At 41.0% G+C, this 19,600-nt stretch overlaps 2 protein-coding genes across 2 annotated transcripts in view; one reads left to right on the top strand and one right to left on the bottom strand.

Annotated features, from left to right (window-relative positions):
• Positions 1 to 7,448, top strand: part of MPHOSPH6 (M-phase phosphoprotein 6) — a 31,295-nt gene extending 23,847 nt beyond the window's left edge. Inside the window, exon 6 of the mRNA XM_015241952.3 lies at positions 7,229 to 7,448. The gene's annotated coding sequence lies outside the window, so the exon portion shown is untranslated. The remainder of the gene's footprint in view (positions 1 to 7,228) is intronic.
• A 1,036-nt stretch (positions 7,449 to 8,484) lies between these two features.
• Positions 8,485 to 19,600, bottom strand: part of HSD17B2 (hydroxysteroid 17-beta dehydrogenase 2) — a 55,503-nt gene continuing 44,387 nt past the window's right edge. The window contains exons 4-5 of the mRNA XM_006207524.3: positions 13,661 to 13,798; positions 8,485 to 8,923 (exon numbers count right to left, since the gene is read on the bottom strand). Of these exons, the coding sequence (XP_006207586.1) occupies positions 8,562 to 8,923; positions 13,661 to 13,798 (500 nt within the window). The 3' untranslated portion in view covers positions 8,485 to 8,561. The remainder of the gene's footprint in view (positions 8,924 to 13,660; positions 13,799 to 19,600) is intronic.

Below are 19,600 nucleotides of genomic sequence, written 5' to 3'. Positions count from 1 at the left end.
GTATTTGATTTTTAGAATTTCTGTTAGAGATGACTACACCCACTAATTCCTTCTCAACATTTGCTCTCAGTCTAAATGTCATCTCCTCAGAGAAGTCCTCCATAACCACTCTAGAACTTCAGCATTTTCAGCATTTTAGATTGTGCTAACTTCAACCTGAAAAAGGTAAAATATTATCCAGCCAAGTTTCCTTATCCCCCAGCTACACCTCATCCCCCTGCTCACCTCTCTTCTTTTTCCTTTTTTTATTTTATTTTATTGCGTTATAGTCAGCTTACAATGTTGTGTCAATTTCCAGTATGGAGCACAATTTTTCAGTTATACATGAGCATACATATATTCATTGTCGCATTCTTTTTCACCATGAGCTACCACAAGATCTTGTGTATATTTCCCTGTGCTATACAGTATAATCTTGTTTATCTATTCTATATATACCTGTCAGTATCTACAAATTTCAAATTCCCAGTCTGTCCCTTCCCACCCTACTTCCCCGCCTTCTTTTCTTGTTGATCCCTTTCCACTATATGTTTTCCCCATTCCCTTCCACCACCTCCAGCCTCTGCTCCACTCATTTTCTCCCTGCCTTCCCATCCCAATCTCGTCTTTGTCCACTACCAATGCTTTCCAGGCTGCCTCCTCCAAGATGTTGAGGATGGTAAGACAGGGGGTAATAGCAACACTCCTGGTTATTAGTTTGGGCTTTGGGACCTCAAACTTGCGCAGCCCTCTGAGTGTCGTATCAGAAATCTGTGTAGTTGGTTATTCAATACCTGATGAATTGCTGCTAAGGGTCCAAAATCTTTTCCTGAGCCCCTAGAGCAGAATGCTTCACCAGGGAAGTAGAATTGAAGCTGAATTACTACCTTTTCTTCTCTAATTGCTACTTGCTTAGTCCCCTTGGGTGTGATGCTAACTCTATGCTTGCAGGGTGCATTTTACAGAGGCAGGACAGAAACTGTCCTTGGAGATCATAAATTTCAGCAAGGCTGACATGCATGTTGCACAGGTTGTACATTTCACAACATATCCTGCTAAGGCAGTAAGAGGGGACCAAAGTCCAGTCTTGGCTCCACTTACTAAGCCATGCACCCTTGGCACTATGTCTGTTTATCTAGGACAATTAGTAAAATTGTGTGCTAATTTGCAAAAGGTACTACAGAATCTAGTGTCCATGCTGAAACCTATCCTAGTGGGGGCAGGAAGGGGTTCTGGCTTTGGCTGGATTCAGAAGCCCTGCAGTCATTCAGGGCCCTGATTTACAGGCTTCTCTGAGTAGGTATGAAAGCTCACAGGCTAAAGGCATGAGGGGATTTCAGTGAGCTTTATTATCTGCTGGTCAGCAAGCTAAATGCTGTAAAATCAGTCATACCCCTGCCCAGCAATTTCCCTCCATCCACTCAGCTTTGGCCAGAGGTGCCCTCACTCCCTCTTGGACCTCTGCCACCTGGCCTGTGGGTGTTTCAAAATGAATTACCAGATAAAGATGATTCTTCACCTTGTCACCTCAAAGCAGAACACAGGCTCCTCATTGTGGCCCAGGGCCTGCGGACCTGGGTGCTGAGCCCCCACAGTGGGCACCCCCACAGGTGTCAGATGAGGATGGAAGTTGTTTCTCAAGAGTCTGGGAGCAGCAGACATCTGAGTTAGAGTGACTTGAGCAGTCTGAAATTTCAAGAAGTTATTCAGCAGAGAGCTGTTACCCTTCTTACACCACCTGGGGCTGACTGTCAAGGGTTTCATCCTCTACTGCCTTCTTTTCAGAACAGCCAGTGGTGGTTGGCTTTGTGGTTGGAGCCCTGCTGGGAAGCAGCTAAAATCAGGATCCCCTTGTGTTGGGTGTATAGAGCTTCCTGCACACTCAAATGTAATAGCACTGATCACGCGTTTACCTCATACTCCTTATTTAGTCGCTGCACGTTTGTCTTCCTCATTATGTTGTCAATTCCCAAGAGAGTAAGGGAGCCATCTGTCTTGTTCCCAGATGTACCTGGCACATGTGGGAACTCAAGAAAACCTTGTTGAGCAGGAGAAGGAGTTGATAACGCAGTGGGTGACAGGTGAAAGAGATAACCTAAGGCTTAGTGTTGAGGCAGGCCTCCCTTCCTTTCAACGGTGTGGGCTGGATGGGCAAAGCGGAAAGCCATGATCTGGCTTGATGTTCACACCCCAGGGCAGATCAGAGAAGGCAGAGCAGCCAGGAGTTGCAGAGCAGAAACATTTGGGTGCCAGGTGGGGTGTGCAGGATGTATAGTGGATAAAATACTTCTTCTCTTATAGTTTACTTTCTCTGGCATTAGTATAACCATGCCAACATTCTATTGATTAGCATTTGCATGGTATCATTTTTTATCTTCTTACCTACATTTCTCTTGTTGACATTCTCTAGTTTCAGTATCCTTGCGGACACTGACCCTCCAAGGCTGAGGAACCTCTTGGTATTTTCCTGCCTCCTATACAGTTAGTTCTGGGAGGGCAGAGCCTGTCTTCTTTGCTTTGGACCCTCTCCTACCTCCCATAGCTTCTCACACAGTGCTGTTACTTCATGGTCTATCAAAGTGGACTTTTCTCCCATCTCTCGGCAAGGTAGGAAATTCACTCTTAATGAACAAAAAAGCAGAAGTCACAAGATGCCACGACGCAGAGATGGGTCACATCTTCCACTTTCCCTTTACTGCATAAAAATCATGAAGCAGGTATTACCTGCTCAACTTTCGGCCTCTGCCTCCTTGTGCTTTCTTTATACTTTTCTTCAACTGACCATTCACAGCTATCCTGAAAGGGGAAATTTCCTGTCCCCTCTTATCATTTCACTCAGGACAGAAATGAAAGACCTATGATGACACTGAATTAGTGTTCTTTTACCTTATTTGAAACACTGATGAACCATCTTCTCCCCAGTTTTGCATAGAAATATAAATGTCAAGTGTAATTTTAAAGGAAGAGATTTTGTTGACAATTTAAACACTGTGTAATTATAAGAAAAAGCATTTCAACTGACACACTACTGAAGTCTTCCCTCCCGCGGCAGATAGACATTCCTTTATTGGCAGAGGCACATAAGCCTTGGTGTAGCTTACAAAGGAAACTTGTTATATGGCAGCCCCTGAAGGTCTCATGGTCTTCCTAGGGGAGACTCACTGATGGCTTCCAATGGACTTCAATAAAGCTTGACACATTGTAGGTAGCAGGGGATGCCTCAGAATGAATGAAGGATGATTGCTTCTCTTCAGAAGCCTAATATTCCCATTTTTCTTGATTACAACAAGTCGATTTACTAGATGGATGGAGCATACAGTCTATAAGGTCACTAGCAGCATGTAACTAAGAAAAAATCTCCAGTCTCCTTCCAAGCTCCTCACCCATTTAACACACAACTGTCTACACTTGAAATAATCAAAACACCCCATCAGCGTGAGATAAAGGGCTCTTAAGCCATGTAGCTTATCCATGAAATCCTGATTTAGGAAAAGCAAGTGAACATCCATCAAGGGTGGAAAAAAATAATAGCTTCCTTTGACTTCCCACTTCCTTTGACCTCTCACCTTTCAGTGAGAGATGATGCTTCTTTAGGTCTTTCCCCATAGCTAAGCCAGAGATTTGACTGAGTCATTGGAATAGAATCAGCCAGCTGTGGGAGAAGCTGTCTGGAACTTCTAAACCAAGCCACTGTCATCATTGAGGGCTGGATGGCAAGCAATTTCCTCCCTTGCATCAGTTCTCATCAAATGGTAGTGGCTGCACTGAGCACAGTAGTGTAGAAGCATCTGACGCCTGATCGAAGGCTTGATGGAAAAGAATTTCTAATTGCTTAGCAATCCCTATCTAGGTTATTGTTATGAAAAAATTACCCAGAACTTGGAAATAAGGCAAAAATACATCTGTGATCTTTTTAGTATCACGCCAAAGCACTGTCAAAAAGCCTTCTAAGAGCCAACTGACTCGCCAAGGAAATGTGGACTTATATATTGATTACAGACCTAACTCTGTAAGGGTAGATATTAACTCAGAAAAAAAAAAACTTAGAAGGGGCAGTATGCAGTAGAGATGCAAATGATTTCTGATCAGCAGAGAATATTGACCCAAACATTATGAGTATATTGTTCTTTCGAACCTTAACCAGTTTTCTATGTCATTCTAATCCAATTCTAGCAAACTTCTATTATCTTAAGAGCACTATATTTCATCAGTTCTTATATCCTCTCTAAGGCCAACTCTGCCATCCTGCTGGCTCTCTTACTAATGAGTTAAATAAAACTTTGGAGCATGCTCACTATGCACTTGAGATTTTAATCTTTTCTGAAAATTATTCCTTGACAGTATGGAAGGAGGAGGGATGTGGCGTGGAAGTTGTGAGCTTTTTGTTTCTGGCCTCGAGTCCAGAGGAAGAGAGGGCTTTGAGGATGTTGCCAACACAGGTGTCTGTTCTGCAACTCATCCCAGGTTCTCCCTCTGCCAGGGAGCTAGCTCTGTAGGTATAGGCAAATATATGTGCTGTCAGCTGCCTGCTTGGGCCACCCGGTTATCTAGTGACGAAGAGAGATCATGTTGCCTCTCAATATGAAAGAAGATTTTAGGGACCTAACGAAATCCCATCCACTGTGCAGGAGGGGAAAGTGGTCCTCTGACTTTAAAACAAGGATAGACTGGTAGAGTTTCCCCATTTCTCCTATAAACCTCCCTGGGAAGGTATCCCATCAAACACCCCTCTCCCTTACATCTCCCCACCTGCCCAAGTCAAACCTTAGTCTCATCCCTTACATTACAGCCTGAAGCCTCTGTCCAAGGGAGGCCACATCACATCTTGGGGTTATGAAGTTGTTTCTCAGTAGAAACCAAAAAGTAGCAATGGGAATTCAGAGACTACCTGGGTCCCCATCCTACTGTGTCCCTGTAGGTGGAGCAGAGTCCTAGTTCAAGACAGGAGGAGAGGGCTACGGGGATGGCGCACCTCTTTGCAGGGGGTGCATCTTTCTTGGACCCATTCACCCTGAGGACCTACGAAGATATGGGACTGTGTTTTGGGAGTGGGCCTTTGAAATCACTGTGGTGAGGAGAAGGGGATAAATTAAGAGACTTGTGATTGCAAGAAATAGAAACTGAGTTCTGGCTCTGAAAAAAAATAGGAGTTATTTGAGTATATGTATATACGATTCACATATATTCACATATATATATATACATATATAATATATATAATTCACATAATCAAGGGAACCCTGGAAGATCAGGTTTGAAACATAGAATTGATGGGACCAGGTGTTTCCAAAGGACCAACAAACAGGAAATACAACAACTATCACTTGTGGAAGACTGCCACCATCACTCTTCATATCCCTCAATTTCATATCCTAGGAAGGTCATACATTTGTTTATGCTACCCAAGTCCTAGAGACTAAGATTTTGGGAGAGGAAGGAGTTAAATCTCTGGCTTCTGTAGTTGGAGGAAAGGCATTATTTTCCACCAAGATCTCACACCTGGAGAATGACTTCCAAATAGGAAGGTAGGTGAATGCTAAATAGCATGCCATCATCCCCCATCAAAAAAAAAAAAAAATCTGGCTATTGCAATGGCAATGGGCAATGGCATGTTGGCTTAGCCCATTTATGATTTTTTTAGTCCCATTTTGCTCCTACCATGGATGTTGAAGATGAAAGTGTGAATTTTGTTTTCATCAATGAAAATTTCTTGCACAAACATTTAAGTCTTATCTAAAAATCATACCACGTCCAAAGAATAGGATGTTTCCAGTTAAGATCGTCTCTATATGTAATTAGTTCATCTTGGACAGTCAGGAGTGAGCATAGGACAATGCCAAAGAGAGAAGCTGCAAGATATCCAGCAGCGAATCGTTACCTATTATCAGAATAAGAGGAAGAACAGAAAGTGGAGCTAAACAAAATTACCTCTGTGGTGAAATTCCCAGGGCAATTACCTGGTGGCCAGAACACTCTCACATGGATGGAACAAACTGGGAAGAACAAATAATTCAAAACAAAAGCTTTGTGTCTCTTTGTTGATCTTCCTGTTTCCCATGGTAAGCTGATATTCTCACTTCAGTCATCTCCGTATTTTGCAATATGGTAAATAAATTTTGTGATGTTCCAGGACAAGATGTGTCACCAGACTGGACGCAGTGTACCTAACACTGTTCTACTAGCCAGTCGTGAGGGGTTCTCAAACTTGGGTGTGCATCTCCTAGGGGGCTGATTACAATGCAAGTTGCAGGGCCCACCCCCAGAGTTTCTGATTCAGTAGACATGGTTGGTAGAATAATGGCCTGATGTAATGGCAAATGATAATGATAATGATAATGATAATAATAATGATAATGATAATGATAATAGCACACGAATCCCTGAAACCTGTGCATATGTGACCTCACTTGGGAAAAAGGACTTTGCAGACATGATTAAGGGTCTTGAGACAGGGAGATAATCCTGGATTATCTGTGTGGGTCCAATATCATCACAAGGGTCCTTGTAACAGTGAGGCAGGAGCGTCAAAGTCAGAGAAGGAGATGAGATGAGGGAAGCAGAGGCTGGAGTGATGCAGCCACAAGCAAAGAAATACAGGAGGCCTTTGCAAACCAGAAAAGGCAAGAAATGAATTCTCCACTAGAGCCTCCAGAAGGAACACAGCTCTCACATTTACTTTAGCCCTGTAAGACCCATTTCAGAATACTGACTTCTAGAACTGTAAAACAATAAGTGTATGTTGTTTAAGCTGCTAAGTTTTTCATAATTTGTTACAGCAGTCATAAAAACCTAAAGTACAATTGCCTTGGCTCCTGAGAACATGCATATATAATAGGTTCTGTGAAAATTAATAAACAGAAACCTCATTTTAAATGGAGTCAGGAGGCCAGAAGGGGGTGCCCTCATGCATGACTACAACTGCAGACCCAACAGGAAAAAGATTACTACTTTACTAGCAGCAGAAGGAAGGAGGAATATCTCTTTGCTGGGAAATATCCCAACCAATGAGAGACTGTCACAGCTCAGCCAATGAAAACCCACTGCACTTTGAACCGCAGTTTCCTCTAATGGACTTTTTGTTTATAACAGCTCCTCCCAATTCCCTCCTTTTTAAAAGAATGGTCCTCTGTCTTCTCTGGACCTGCCTGTGGTTCACCATAGATTGCATGTCCTGAATAGCAATTCTTTGCTGTTCATGAATAAATTCATTTTGCTGGTAAAATAATAACTGGCTGTTTTATTGTTTTAGGTCAACTGTCCTCAGATGGCACTGATTCTGCAAGTCCAGGGACCACACTTTGAGAACCACTGGCTTATAGTGAAACACACAATCCTGAGTCCTCCTTTGGACAGCAGGTTGTATAAAAACTGTGTTCTCTCAATATGTGAATCATGCAAATGGAAGCCCTGAGCTTTGTAACTCTTATCTCCAAAAAGTGCCTGTTTTGGAAATCAACACTTAAAACATGTTTTGTTTTGTTTTTCCTTTTCTTTCTGTTCTGCCCTAAAGCAATGGTGTAGAACCACCGGACAGTCAGCATGACCAGCCATTTAAAATGTATTGTATTAATATTTTATAATTATTTATCTCACTATATTGTTACTATTTTCTTTGGGAGAAAATTGCAGAGCATTGTCAGTTGATCTACTCTCCCAAAATCTCCATGGGGTTGGAAAATAGAAAAAGAACCTTCACGTTCTGGAAAAAAAACGGTTTGCAATGAGCAAAATGTCTGGACCTCTGCTTCCCTCATGTGAAGCTGCTAGTTTTTATAGTTCCTTTCATGCCCTCTGTTTTCACCAGCTCCTCCTCTTTTGCCTCCCCCAGGTGAACTTGGCTATACTTCTCTTAGTATCTGACATTCCCTACAGTGGGGCTTCTCCACGTAATAATGCTGGCTTTTCCATCCTGGATGCTCAGGTGGAGACACCAAGGATGGTTACTAGGTCACCAATTCAAACAGTCACATGCCCTGTGTCTGCCAAAAGGCCACGGGGTCCCTGCTTGAGATGGAAGGCCTCATCCTATTATCCCCATGGCTTCTGGTAGAGGAAAGGAGAAGAGATGCACAGAGCACTGATAATATACAGTACCTTGGATGCAGTAGTTACAGTGGGATATCAACACACAGTGAGAAAGACTTGATTTGACTGTGTTCCTTGTCATTTCCTCCTCCTCGTCTCCCTTCCCTCTCTCCTTTTACTCTTCATCTCTCTTTCTCTTCCTCCTCTCCTGGCAGGCAATGGAATCCAAATTGGATTTCAATTCTAGCTCTGCCTTTTTCTAGCTGTGTGACAATGAACTAGAAACTTAATGTCTCTGATCCTTAATTCCCTTACCTATTAAGTAGGGGTAAAGATGCCTACTCCATTCTCTGATGAGAACCAGATGAAAGAATATCTGAAATGTATCCAGTGCAAACTAAACCCAATTAATGCTCTCCACAGTGGTCATTTCCACCCTCGAGTAAGTCCTGTTCAACCAACAAAGTTCACAGGAGATGCAGGTAGGAAGCCACAACTTTAATGGGAAGCTCAGAATCCCTTTCATTCCAAGACTACAACATTTCCCACTTATTTGCCTATATGGCCTCATTCTTCCCATTAGGCTTGCTTAAAGCTCTGGGCATGATCCTTCCATGGCCATGATTTTTTTTGGCAAAATAATCAAATATGCCAGTAGGGCTAAAGGAAACAAAATAGATCCATGGATAAGTCATTTTCCCTGGTGCATAAAATGCACAGGGGCTCTTAGCAGAGATGGCATGATGGATGTCCAGGAGTACAGGGGAGATGTTCGGATCAGAGAAGTTGTTGATCAATCTTAAATAATTGCGTTGCCTATGGATGTAGTCCTGGCCATAGTCCTCTTGCACGTCAGTGGGGAGGTGGTCCAGGATGCTCTTCTCCAGCTTGTCCCACATGTCACTCGTGCCTGCGATATCTGGGATGCAGATAAAAGAGAGGCTCAGATGCTGGGGAGGCCACAACAGGCATGTCCTACCAACCCTAGTTGGGAAGAAGGCCCGTGTGAATTGGCTTCTGTTGGGAAGGACGTTCCCAAACACCTTTTCAAGTATGTACTTTACAATGGTATTTATTATATTCTTTTAAACATACATTACATAACAGTGCACAGATGACTAGGTTTCCACAAACTGAATAGCTCACATAACCAGCAACCAAATCAAGAAATGGACAAGCCAGCTTCTGTTGCCTTTCCAGTAGCCACAGTCCTGAAGAACAGAATAAAGTAGTTTTGCCTAACTTTAGACATTATATAAATGGAATCATATGTTATATTGTGAGATTTATCCATGTATTATATGGTCAATAGCTTTCCATTCCATAATTATGCCATAAATTATTTATTTATTATACTGTGATGGGCATTTGGGTTGTTTTCAACTTGAGGCTCATGAATAGTGCTGCCACGAACATTCTAATACATATCTTTTCATGACTATTATATACAATATAAAATATAATGTACATAATATAGGTTATCTATAAAATATGTATATACCTAGATAATATATGTACACATACATACACATATCATTTTTAAAAGTATAGCAGTAACGCCTGCTTCTATGTATGAAATTAAATATATAATGTTGAACATCATTTTGTCTATTTCATGAATATATAATTTTAATTTCATTTTAAATAATATATTAAACTTAATTTAAATCTGCATTTAAGTTTTAATATATAAATGTGATTAAATATATAAACATATATTTAATGTGGAAGTAAATTCTTGTCTATTATATAAAATTTAATAATATCCATATATTTACTATAAAATATAGCAGCAATTTCTGGTCATTGTATAAATAATAACAATGAGATGCATATGTTTTTAAAATCAGTCTCTGGAGGTAACTTACAGTTCTGTGAGTCATTCTACATTCCCTTCTTGTTCATACAAACATATATACACATGTTTGGCTTTGGTTAATTTTGTTTTACCAGAAACAAACAAAAAAAAACAAAAAAGAATCATACTGTATGTATTTACCAGGAACTTGCTTTTATTGTTTGTGTTTTTTTGTTTTGTTTTTTTGTCTGATTGCTTAGTAATAAGACACAGACCTGCCTCCTGGCAATGGCTATAGTTTTAAACCAGAGCAGCAGAATTTTCCACTGAGCACCTTTAGTGACCGCTTCTCTATCAAAGGACTTCCCAGCTGTTCCTGGGTTTAACCATACCAGGAGACACTGCCATCAGCAGCCTTGCACAGTACATCCTTTTGTATTTCAGTGTTGGCTTCTGTAGGCTACAGTCCCCAAAGTGTGGCTGCCTGGTCAAAAAACACACACATTTTGAATTTTAGCAGCCACTGCCAGATTACTTTGCAGAAAGGTTGCGGCCACCCACATTTCCTCCGACAAAGTGTGTGATTGCTCAGGGATTGCTGTGGGGATGAATCTTGTTTGCTAGCTTGGGTAACTTCTGGATATCAGGACTGTGGGGTGGCTGGCATTGAGGGGAGCCTCACTATGAATGTAAGCCAGTGAAATCCAATTATACTCATGGAAATGCAAACAGAGTTTCAATTGCTCATTTTTTTACATGAAGTCACCACACCAGACTTAAAGAAATGATTACCCTGACAATTACTACCCTGGAGGCTTGTAAGTCTTGAAAAATATATTTGCGTGAACTATTGTTCCTCCAGCATCTTTTCCCCCAGACTCTACTTTCACCGGGGGATTCCTTTTCCTCTCCACTTCCTTCCTCTTTAATCACCTCATGGACTTTCTAACCACTCTTGTGGGTACCCTGTTTAGAATTCCCAAACCTCTCTTTCTTGATGACAAAGCCACCAGTCTTTTGTCAACCTTCATCTGCTATTTTTGACACACACTTGCCCATCCCCTGCCACTCTGGGGCTACACACAATAAAATTGTTAAGATGATCTGGATCCAAATCCCATCCCTGCCTCATATCAGGTCTGTGGCTTGGGAAATTCCTTAACTTCTCTGAGCCTCAGTTTTCTACCTACAAGATGGGAATATTATAATGCCTACCTCATAGGTGAGGACTAAGTGAGATTATGCATGTCAAATCTTAAAATCTGCTAAGCATGCAACATGTTTTAGCTCTTTGTCTTGCAGGGCAGCAAAAACAAAAATCTGGTATGTCACCTCAAATTTCTTCAGAAGCTCTTTGTGTCCCTAGAAATTCTTTTTCTTGTCCCCCCACTTCCAACATCATTCTCCAAATGTAAGTCCTCAGCCCTCCACTGTCTGGTCTCTTGTCTTTCAAGAGCCCATCAAATATCAGCTTGAAGCTGAGGGCAGCATGGTATAAAAGTAAGAACCAGGCACAGTACCTAGAGACCTGGTTTCAAATTCCCCACCATCATGGTGTGCTATTTATTACCTACCCCATCTCAGTGTCCTCAGGGTTGTGGTGCAGCTGAAGACATATGGAAAGAGAGGGAGTAAAATTGGAACAATTTTTAAGGAAACACTTTGGAATTATCCAGTAAAGTTGAAGGCAATTAAGATCTATGATCAAGTCATTTCACTCCTGGCTGTGTCATAGGAAAAAATCACATACACATGCACCATAGGATATGTACCAGAAGGTCCATAGCTGCATTGTTCACAATGGTCCAAAAGTGACCCAAATATCCCATCAATAGTAGAAAAATTGTTGCGTATTCACAGAAAACTATATGGCAATTTAAATGAATAACCTACACCCAACAGAGGTGAATTGTGAAAATACAATGTTAGATGAAAGAAGCCAGAAACAAAAGAACACATCCACGTTGATTCCATTCAAAGTTCAAAAACCAGTAAAGCCAAACTGTTGTTTGGGGATGCATATATGGATGGAACATTGAAAGGAATAGCAAATAAACAATTGTTACAAAAATTAGGAGAGATTACATGTTGAAGGGATGAGAGGGTTAAGACTGCAGAGGATCACATGGGGGCTTCTGGGAGCTGGAAATGTTTTTGATCTGGATGTTAAGTACATGAATTTTTTATAAAAACTTAAACTATGTGTGTATATGATAGATTTCTCAATAAAAAAATAAGATCAACATCAGGAAAGAATGTATAGGAAGTAGCTAGTCCCCAGTAAGAACTGCTCCCCCAAAATGTTGGCTATGACAATTTTGATGAGTCCTTGAAATTCTAACTTAAATGCAGGGTTGCTCTCTGATCCAAACAGAATCTTACATCTGTGTATTGGAAGTTGTCCTTGGCTGTGTCACCAAACCCTTGATCCTGCCCAAAATCAAATTCATTATTTTCCTCTTACACTAGCTGTCAGCCAGCTTTTCTCTCTTGGTCTCTCACACTGCCATATTTGGCTTCATCTTTGACCCACCCTTCTCCATCAACTCCCTTCAGCTCTCCTCCTGGCCCAGGGAGTCCCCAGGTTGGAAACCCCTCTCAAGACATCTTCTTCCCTCCATTCCTACTGTCCATTCCTACAGCCTCTCAACCTGAGTGGCCCAGGTGTCTTTCTCTGGGTCTCCTTCCTAGAAGAGCCCTTTCACTGAGTCTTCATGCTTCTCCTAGACAGCTCTCTGAGATCCAAGCTGCCGAATGCTTCAAGACAAAGTTCCCCTTGAGACAGGAGGGGAAGGATAAGGGCACAACCATTAAAAGAATGACACAGACTTTGAGGATAGGACAAATACTGTTTAGAACCAACTAGGCCCAAGATGGTGGAAGATTCAACTTCCAGTAGAACTTGGAAGGTCTCACACTCATTGTAATACAACAGCATGCTAAATGACAAACCCACAGGAGCCATGACAGCTCTGAGGCTGACTTTAAAAGGCCAAAAAGTGGGCAGTGGCCCAATTCCTGGAAATCCTCACTCCTTCCCCAAAACAGTTGGAATAATCCTCCCACTTGTTGGTATATGAAATTACCCAGCCCATAAAAACTAACCACCCCGGCACGCTAGGGCCACTCTCACCTTCAGAGGTGGTCCATATTCTGCCTATGAAATGTCTATCTGTCTAACTAAATTAGCTTTCACTTTACTATGGCTTGCTCTTGAATTCTTTCCTGCGTGAAGCCAAGGACCCTCACTTGATGGTACGTCCCAGGGACTTGCCTGAGACGGGGAACGTGACCATTGTCTCAAGCCCCATTCTCCTGCAACACTCTTTTCTTTTAGATTTTTATGTTGTGCTTTGGGTGAATATTCAGACCTCTAGGATTTGTTCTTCAGTATGTTAGCAATCCCTCCCAGTGTGTGTCTTCAGTTATACATGTTTTTTTACATCTTCACTTAAATCACCAATTAAATGTTTGATGACCCAGAACTAATGACTGAGCCACAGGGGTCATCTGCATTTGCCCAGAGTCCAGAATTTCAGAGAGAGGAGAGGAGAGGATGGCCATCTTCTCCCAGGGTAGAAAGAGGTGCGTCAGTGAGTCATATCCTTCAGAAGGGATGAGGTGGTGTTTAAAAAAAATATGACATCAAAACTTAATTCCTTGGTGAAAGGCGTCAGGGGAGCAACCAACCATTCAGTGCAGGACCTGGCACTTGCCCATCTATGCTAAAAGAGCCCACCCATCCCAAACTCTCTTTGGTCAACCACTGAGGGGTTTGGCTTGAGCTCTGTCAGGATAAAGGACCTTCAGCATCCCTTCAGAATGAACACTCCAAGGCTCTTAGATTCAGACACCTACTCGTTTGGAAGCCTCCAGGCTGGATAACAGAGACTTTAACTCCCCAGTTGGATAGCTCTTGTCTCAAGACTGCTGAAAACATGGTCAGAGCCGCCTTAGATGAGCTATAGGCTGCCAGCCTCTCCATTGGGATCGCTCCTATGGGAATAATGGGAGAGAAAAAAAAAATCAGATCTGATGTTTTCATTTGCTCATCCACTAAGTATTTAAGCACCTATTGCATGTCAGGATTTGGTATCAGTGGTGACAAAGGCAGACAAGGAAGATAAGGGCCCTCCGTACCCAGGGGAGCATATATTCTTGGTCACACTATTGTCTGGCTTCCTTTGCTTCTGCTTTCCATGACTGCCCCCATCACAAATGGTCCAATGACACATCAAGTGCTCAATCTCTCCCAGCTTCTAAGCTAAATGTGATTTGGGTGGGATAAAGGGCATCCTCCCTAGCTTCTGACCTTCCAACTTGGCCGACCTACATCCTAAGGTTCTAGGTGGGTTTATCTTTGGGGAAGGAGGGGCAGGGAGGCAATATTCAGCCCATTGAAGCTTATAGTTGAATAAATTGGGTTTAATATTTGTTGCAACAAGGAGTAACACACACCATGGTGAACTGTGGGGCATCTCTGTAAGAGGGTGTGACCAGTCAGAATGGCTATCATCAGAAAGTCTACAGATAATCAATGCTGGAGAGAGTGTGGAGAAAAGAGAACTGTACTATACTGTTAGAGGGAATGTAAACTGGTGCAGCTACTATGGAAAACAGTATGTAGATTCCTTAAAAAACTAAAAATAGAGCTACCATAGAATGTGATCCCGCTCCTGGATATATATCCAAAAAAGATAACTCTAATTTAGAAAGATAAAAGCACTCCAATGTTCATAGCAGCACTATTTACAATAGCCAAGACATAGAAAAAACCCAAGTGCCCAACAACAGATTTAAGAAGATGTGATATATATATACACAAAGGAATGTTAATATTACTCAGCCATAAAAAGAATGAAATATTGCCATTCGCAGCAACATGGATGGACCTGGAGAATATTATAGTTAGCAAAGTCAGATAGAGAAAGACAAATATTGTATGATATCACTTATACGTGGAATCTAAAAAAATAATACAAATGAATCTATAAGCAAAACAGAAACAGACTCACTGACATAAAACAAACTTATGGTTACTAAAGGGGAAAGGGAGTGAAGGAGGGATAAATTAGAAGTATGGATTAGCAGATACAAATGACTATACATAAAACAGATAAGCAACAAAGATTGACTATATAGTGCAGGGAACTGTATTCAATATCTTGTAATAATGTATAATGGAAAATAATCTGAAATATATATGAATGACTGAATAATCTGAATGACTTTGCTGTATACCTGAAATGAACACAATATTGTAAATCAACCATACTTAAAAAAAAAAAAACTCAGTAGACAAATTAGATGGTAGTTTAAACACAGTTAAGAAGAGAATTTGTTACCTAGAACCTAGATCTGAGGAAATCACTAGGGACACAGATGGAAAATATGAAGGAGAAATATGACAGGCAGAATAATAGTCCCCCAAAGACAACCACGCCTAATCTCTGGAACCTATAAATATATTAGCTTATATGGAAAAGGGGGAATTAAGGTTGCAAATGGAATTAAGGTTGCTAATCAACAGCCCTTCAGATGAGTAGAGTAGCCTGGATTATCCAGTTGGGCCCAATGTAATCAAAAGCCTTCTTGTAATTGAAAGAGGGGAGAGAAGAGCATTAGAATGAGAGAGATGGCCCAGTGTTGCTGGAGTTGAAGACAGAGAAATGGGACCATGAGCCAAGGATGCAGGCAGCCTCTAACACTTAGAAAAAACAAGGAAATGGATTGCTCCTAAAGCCCTTAGAAGGATTGCAGCCCTGCCCAAACACTGATTTAAGACCAGTGGGACTCATTTCAGATGTCCACAATATAGAACTGTAAAATAATAGGTTTGTGATTAAAAAAAACACAAAACAGGGTTTGAGAAATAGCTTATTCCAGGAGGGCTAACTAGGGCTAGGGGCAGATGCTTTTATTCCCCCTAAATTACATTTCTTCCAGAAGCTGGGAGAGATTGAGCCTTACACTGGGTCTCTCATTGGACCAGCTGTGAGGGATGAGCTATGGAAGGTAGAAAAGTGGAATGACATTTGGAATAATGATCTCTGCAGATGTAATTAAGGTACAAATCTCATGATGAGACCACCCTGGATTCAGATGGGCCCTAAATCCAATGATAGGTGTCCTTGTAAGAGACAGAAAAGGAGAAGACACACAGAGGCATTTCAGTGAATGCCAAAGATGATTTCATGGGTATTCTGCTCTGCCTAAAACCTCCAAGACATTTGCACAACTATCTAGGGGTGGGTGAAAGACCTCCAGTGTTCCCTGGTCTTACCTTTCCATGCATCCCAGTTCCATCAGCTTTTCTAGACTTCAGTGGTTTTTACCAAACCAGACATGAGTCTAGTTTTGCAAATGTGCTCATCTTTATTCTTCTGACTTCAGAAATTTGTAAATGATTTCTTTTCCCTACCAGAGTCCCTTTAATTCTTCTGTTGGTTACCCTTCTAACATGCTTCATCCATGGGAGAACATCTTCCTATCCTGAGCTCTCATGCCTGAGTCCTACCTCTATCCAAAAGTTAAAGTTTGCAACATGAGCATCTGAGACCACAAAACGTGGCTCAGCCCACATCTAACATTTATTAAGGATCATTTAATGAGGGATATTTAAGTCATCACCTTACACCATGCAGTGGGTAGAACAAACCCGCGTTCCTAGGTAGGCTTTCAGCTACCTCTTCCTGGACCCCCGTGAAACACTGAGCTCATTCCTGCCTACTGGCAAAGCGTGACGGTAATGACCGTGATCTGGTTTCTTAAAGGCCAATCTTAGTAGAGACATTGGCCATTTCCAGCCACTTAATGAAACATGCCTTGAATTTGACTTTCTAGCCTCAATCTGAAAGCCATACAATGCAATTAAAAAGAAAATGGGATGACAAAATGTAGGGAGCCAAATACACATACAAGTACAAGGAAAACTGGGGAAATATGAATAAAATTGGTGAATTAGATCATTATCAGTATGCAGGTTATAACATTGTACTATACTTCTGCAAAATCTTACCATTAGAGGACACTGGGTAAAGGGAACACAAGATCTCTCTTATTCTTCCTTATGACTTTTAGTAAGTCTATAATGATCTCAATAAAAATTTCTATCAAAAACAGCATAGTATCTGCACTCCTACATTCATTGCAGCATTATTTACAATAGGAATGATTTAAGTGTCCATCAAAGGATGGGCAGATAAAGAAAATGTGGTACATGTATATATAATAAAATATTATTTGGCCATAAAAAAATTGCCATTTCTGCCAATTGCAACAACATGGATGGACCTTGAAGGCATTATGCTAAGTGAAATAAGTCAGACAAAGAAATACTGTGGGATCTCCCTTATACGTGGAATCTTCAAAACAAACAAACAAACAAACAAACAAATTAATGGATATAGAGAGCAAATTAGTGGTTTCCAGAAGTGAGGGTTAGGGGGTGGGGAAATGGATAAAGGTGGTCAAAAGGTACAAACTTCACTTAATAACATAAATCAGTTCTGAGGAGGTAATGTATAGCATAGTGACTATAGTTAGCAATACTGTGTTGTATATTTGAAAGTTCAGAGAGTAAATCTTAAAAGTTCTTATCACAAGAAAAAAAATTATAACTGTGAGGTGATGGATGTTAACTAACTTTATTGTGGTAATCATTTCACAATATACATATAAATCATTATGTGGTACACCTTAAACTAATACAATGTTGTATGCCAATTATATCTCAATAAAACTGGGGTCAGGGAGCACAGGCATTGAAGTAGAGATACCTAGAACAGCTAATGCCAAGTATCATCATTATTCTTACATTATTATTAAAGCTTCGGTCTGGCTCACATAACTTCCTTTTGGGACATACTTATCCTTACCTCCCTGTCTTTGTAGGAAGGCTGTTAGTCAATGGTTCTGCCCTCACTAAGAGAACAGAATGACCAATCATAGTATCCCATCCCCTGAACATGGAGATTGGGCTGGGCATGTGACCTATCTACACTGAGCCAGAGCCCCGATATAGATCATGGAAGGGAGATGGTTTTATTGTTTATTCCTGGCTACTTAAGTGTGGTGATGGTGGAACAGTGAAATTCCCAGGGGGCATTTTTGCTACCACACCAGGAGAAGGTAAGCAAAGGAAATTGAGGAGTGAAAAGGGGCGGTCAGAAGACTGGAGGTGGGGGTTGAGGAGGAAAACAGGGAGTGGAGGTAGGGGAGAGTTACCATGATCCCATCTGGCATCTTGGTTCCAGCCAATTGATAAGCTAATAAGTTCCTTTTCCCCTCTTTGTTTAAGTTAGTTTGAGGTTTGGCCCTTTCACTTAAAAGGAAGAGTCCTGAGGCTTCACTGATGAAATTTCAATACAATATGTGGCACAAAACATTAAACCTGGTTCCTGTCTTGGCACATACAACCAGCTGGTTCTTACATAGTTTCACGAAATCTTAGAGTTCAAAATCCAATTTCTTCCTTTTACTGGTTAAAAAGGCCAAAGAAGTTCAAGCAACTTGTTTAAAGTTGCAACCCAGTTTGTGGGGTTAGATTGTTCTTAATTCTCTACGGTTTTTAGAGATGAGGTGATTCTGGCCAGCTGGAAGGCAGGTTAGCAGAAAAGGGCAGCAGTTAAGAGGCCAGTTCTGGAGCCAACACGGCCTGTGTTCAAATACCAGCTCTGCTTGATTAGTAGCATCAATTAAAATCAGGAAAAAGATAAAGTTGTTTTATGTTTATGTGCCTTGGTCTTTAAATCTGTAAATTAAGAATAATGACAATACATGCATCACAGTGTTGTTGTCAACATTAAATGAATTAAAGTATTAGAATGGTGTTTGGCACAAAGCAAGCTCCCTTTTAGAGCTTCCTATTATTCCACTGGTGCTGGGATGTTGAAAGCTCCCTCAGGTGATTCTAATGAAAAGATAGGGTTGTTAAACAATTCTAAAGAACATCTCTGAAGTTTTTCCAGTTATTTCTGTCCTCTGGACACGGACGTGTTAATACAGCTTGGGACCTGAAAAAACAGATTTCTGTTTTGGATATGGAAGGCTCGTGTGATCTCAGAAGTTGAGTAATGACCTGGCAGTGCTGTTTTATCCTTGATCTAAGTCTTACAGGTGTGAGGGGTAAGATACGTTGTATTTCAAGAGACTGAAATTAAAAGAGACTTTCTAATGCTGTGCTGCAGGAAGAAGGTGTTTTTTTGTTTGGTTTTGTTTGCTTTTGAGCTGTGTTTGCCTTAGTCAAAATATATTCCCTTCAAATTATATTGATTGAAAGCCGGTCTCAAAAGGTTACATACCATGGAATTGCATGTATATGATATTCTTGAAATAAAATTATAGAGATGGAGAACAGATTCATGGTTGCCAGGAATTGGGGATGGGGTGAGGGCATGGATGTGGCCATAAAAGTGGTATCTCAGGGGATCCTTGTGATGATGGAGCCGTTCTGTATTTTGGTTGTGTTCGTGGTTACAGGAAGCTATATATATGATAAAACTGCACAGAACTATAAACACACATAAATAAGTGCACATATAACTGGTGAAATCTGAATAAGCTCTGTGCATTGTACCAGCGTCAGTTACATGGTTTTGATATCGTACTATAGTTACGCAAAATGTTATCATTAGGGGAGGCTGGGTGAAGGGTGAACAGTTGGACTTCCCTCTACAGTTCCTTGCAACTTCCTGTGAATCTATAATTATTTCCAAATAAAAACTTTAAAAATGCATACGGCCGGGGGAGACGGAGAAGATGGCGGAGTAGAAAAATGCATACGCCCATTAAGACATG

Source organism: Vicugna pacos, chromosome 9 (assembly GCF_048564905.1).
Source record: "Vicugna pacos chromosome 9, VicPac4, whole genome shotgun sequence".
NCBI lineage: Eukaryota > Metazoa > Chordata > Mammalia > Artiodactyla > Camelidae > Vicugna > Vicugna pacos.
This window is presented reverse-complemented; position numbering and strand designations above follow the sequence as displayed.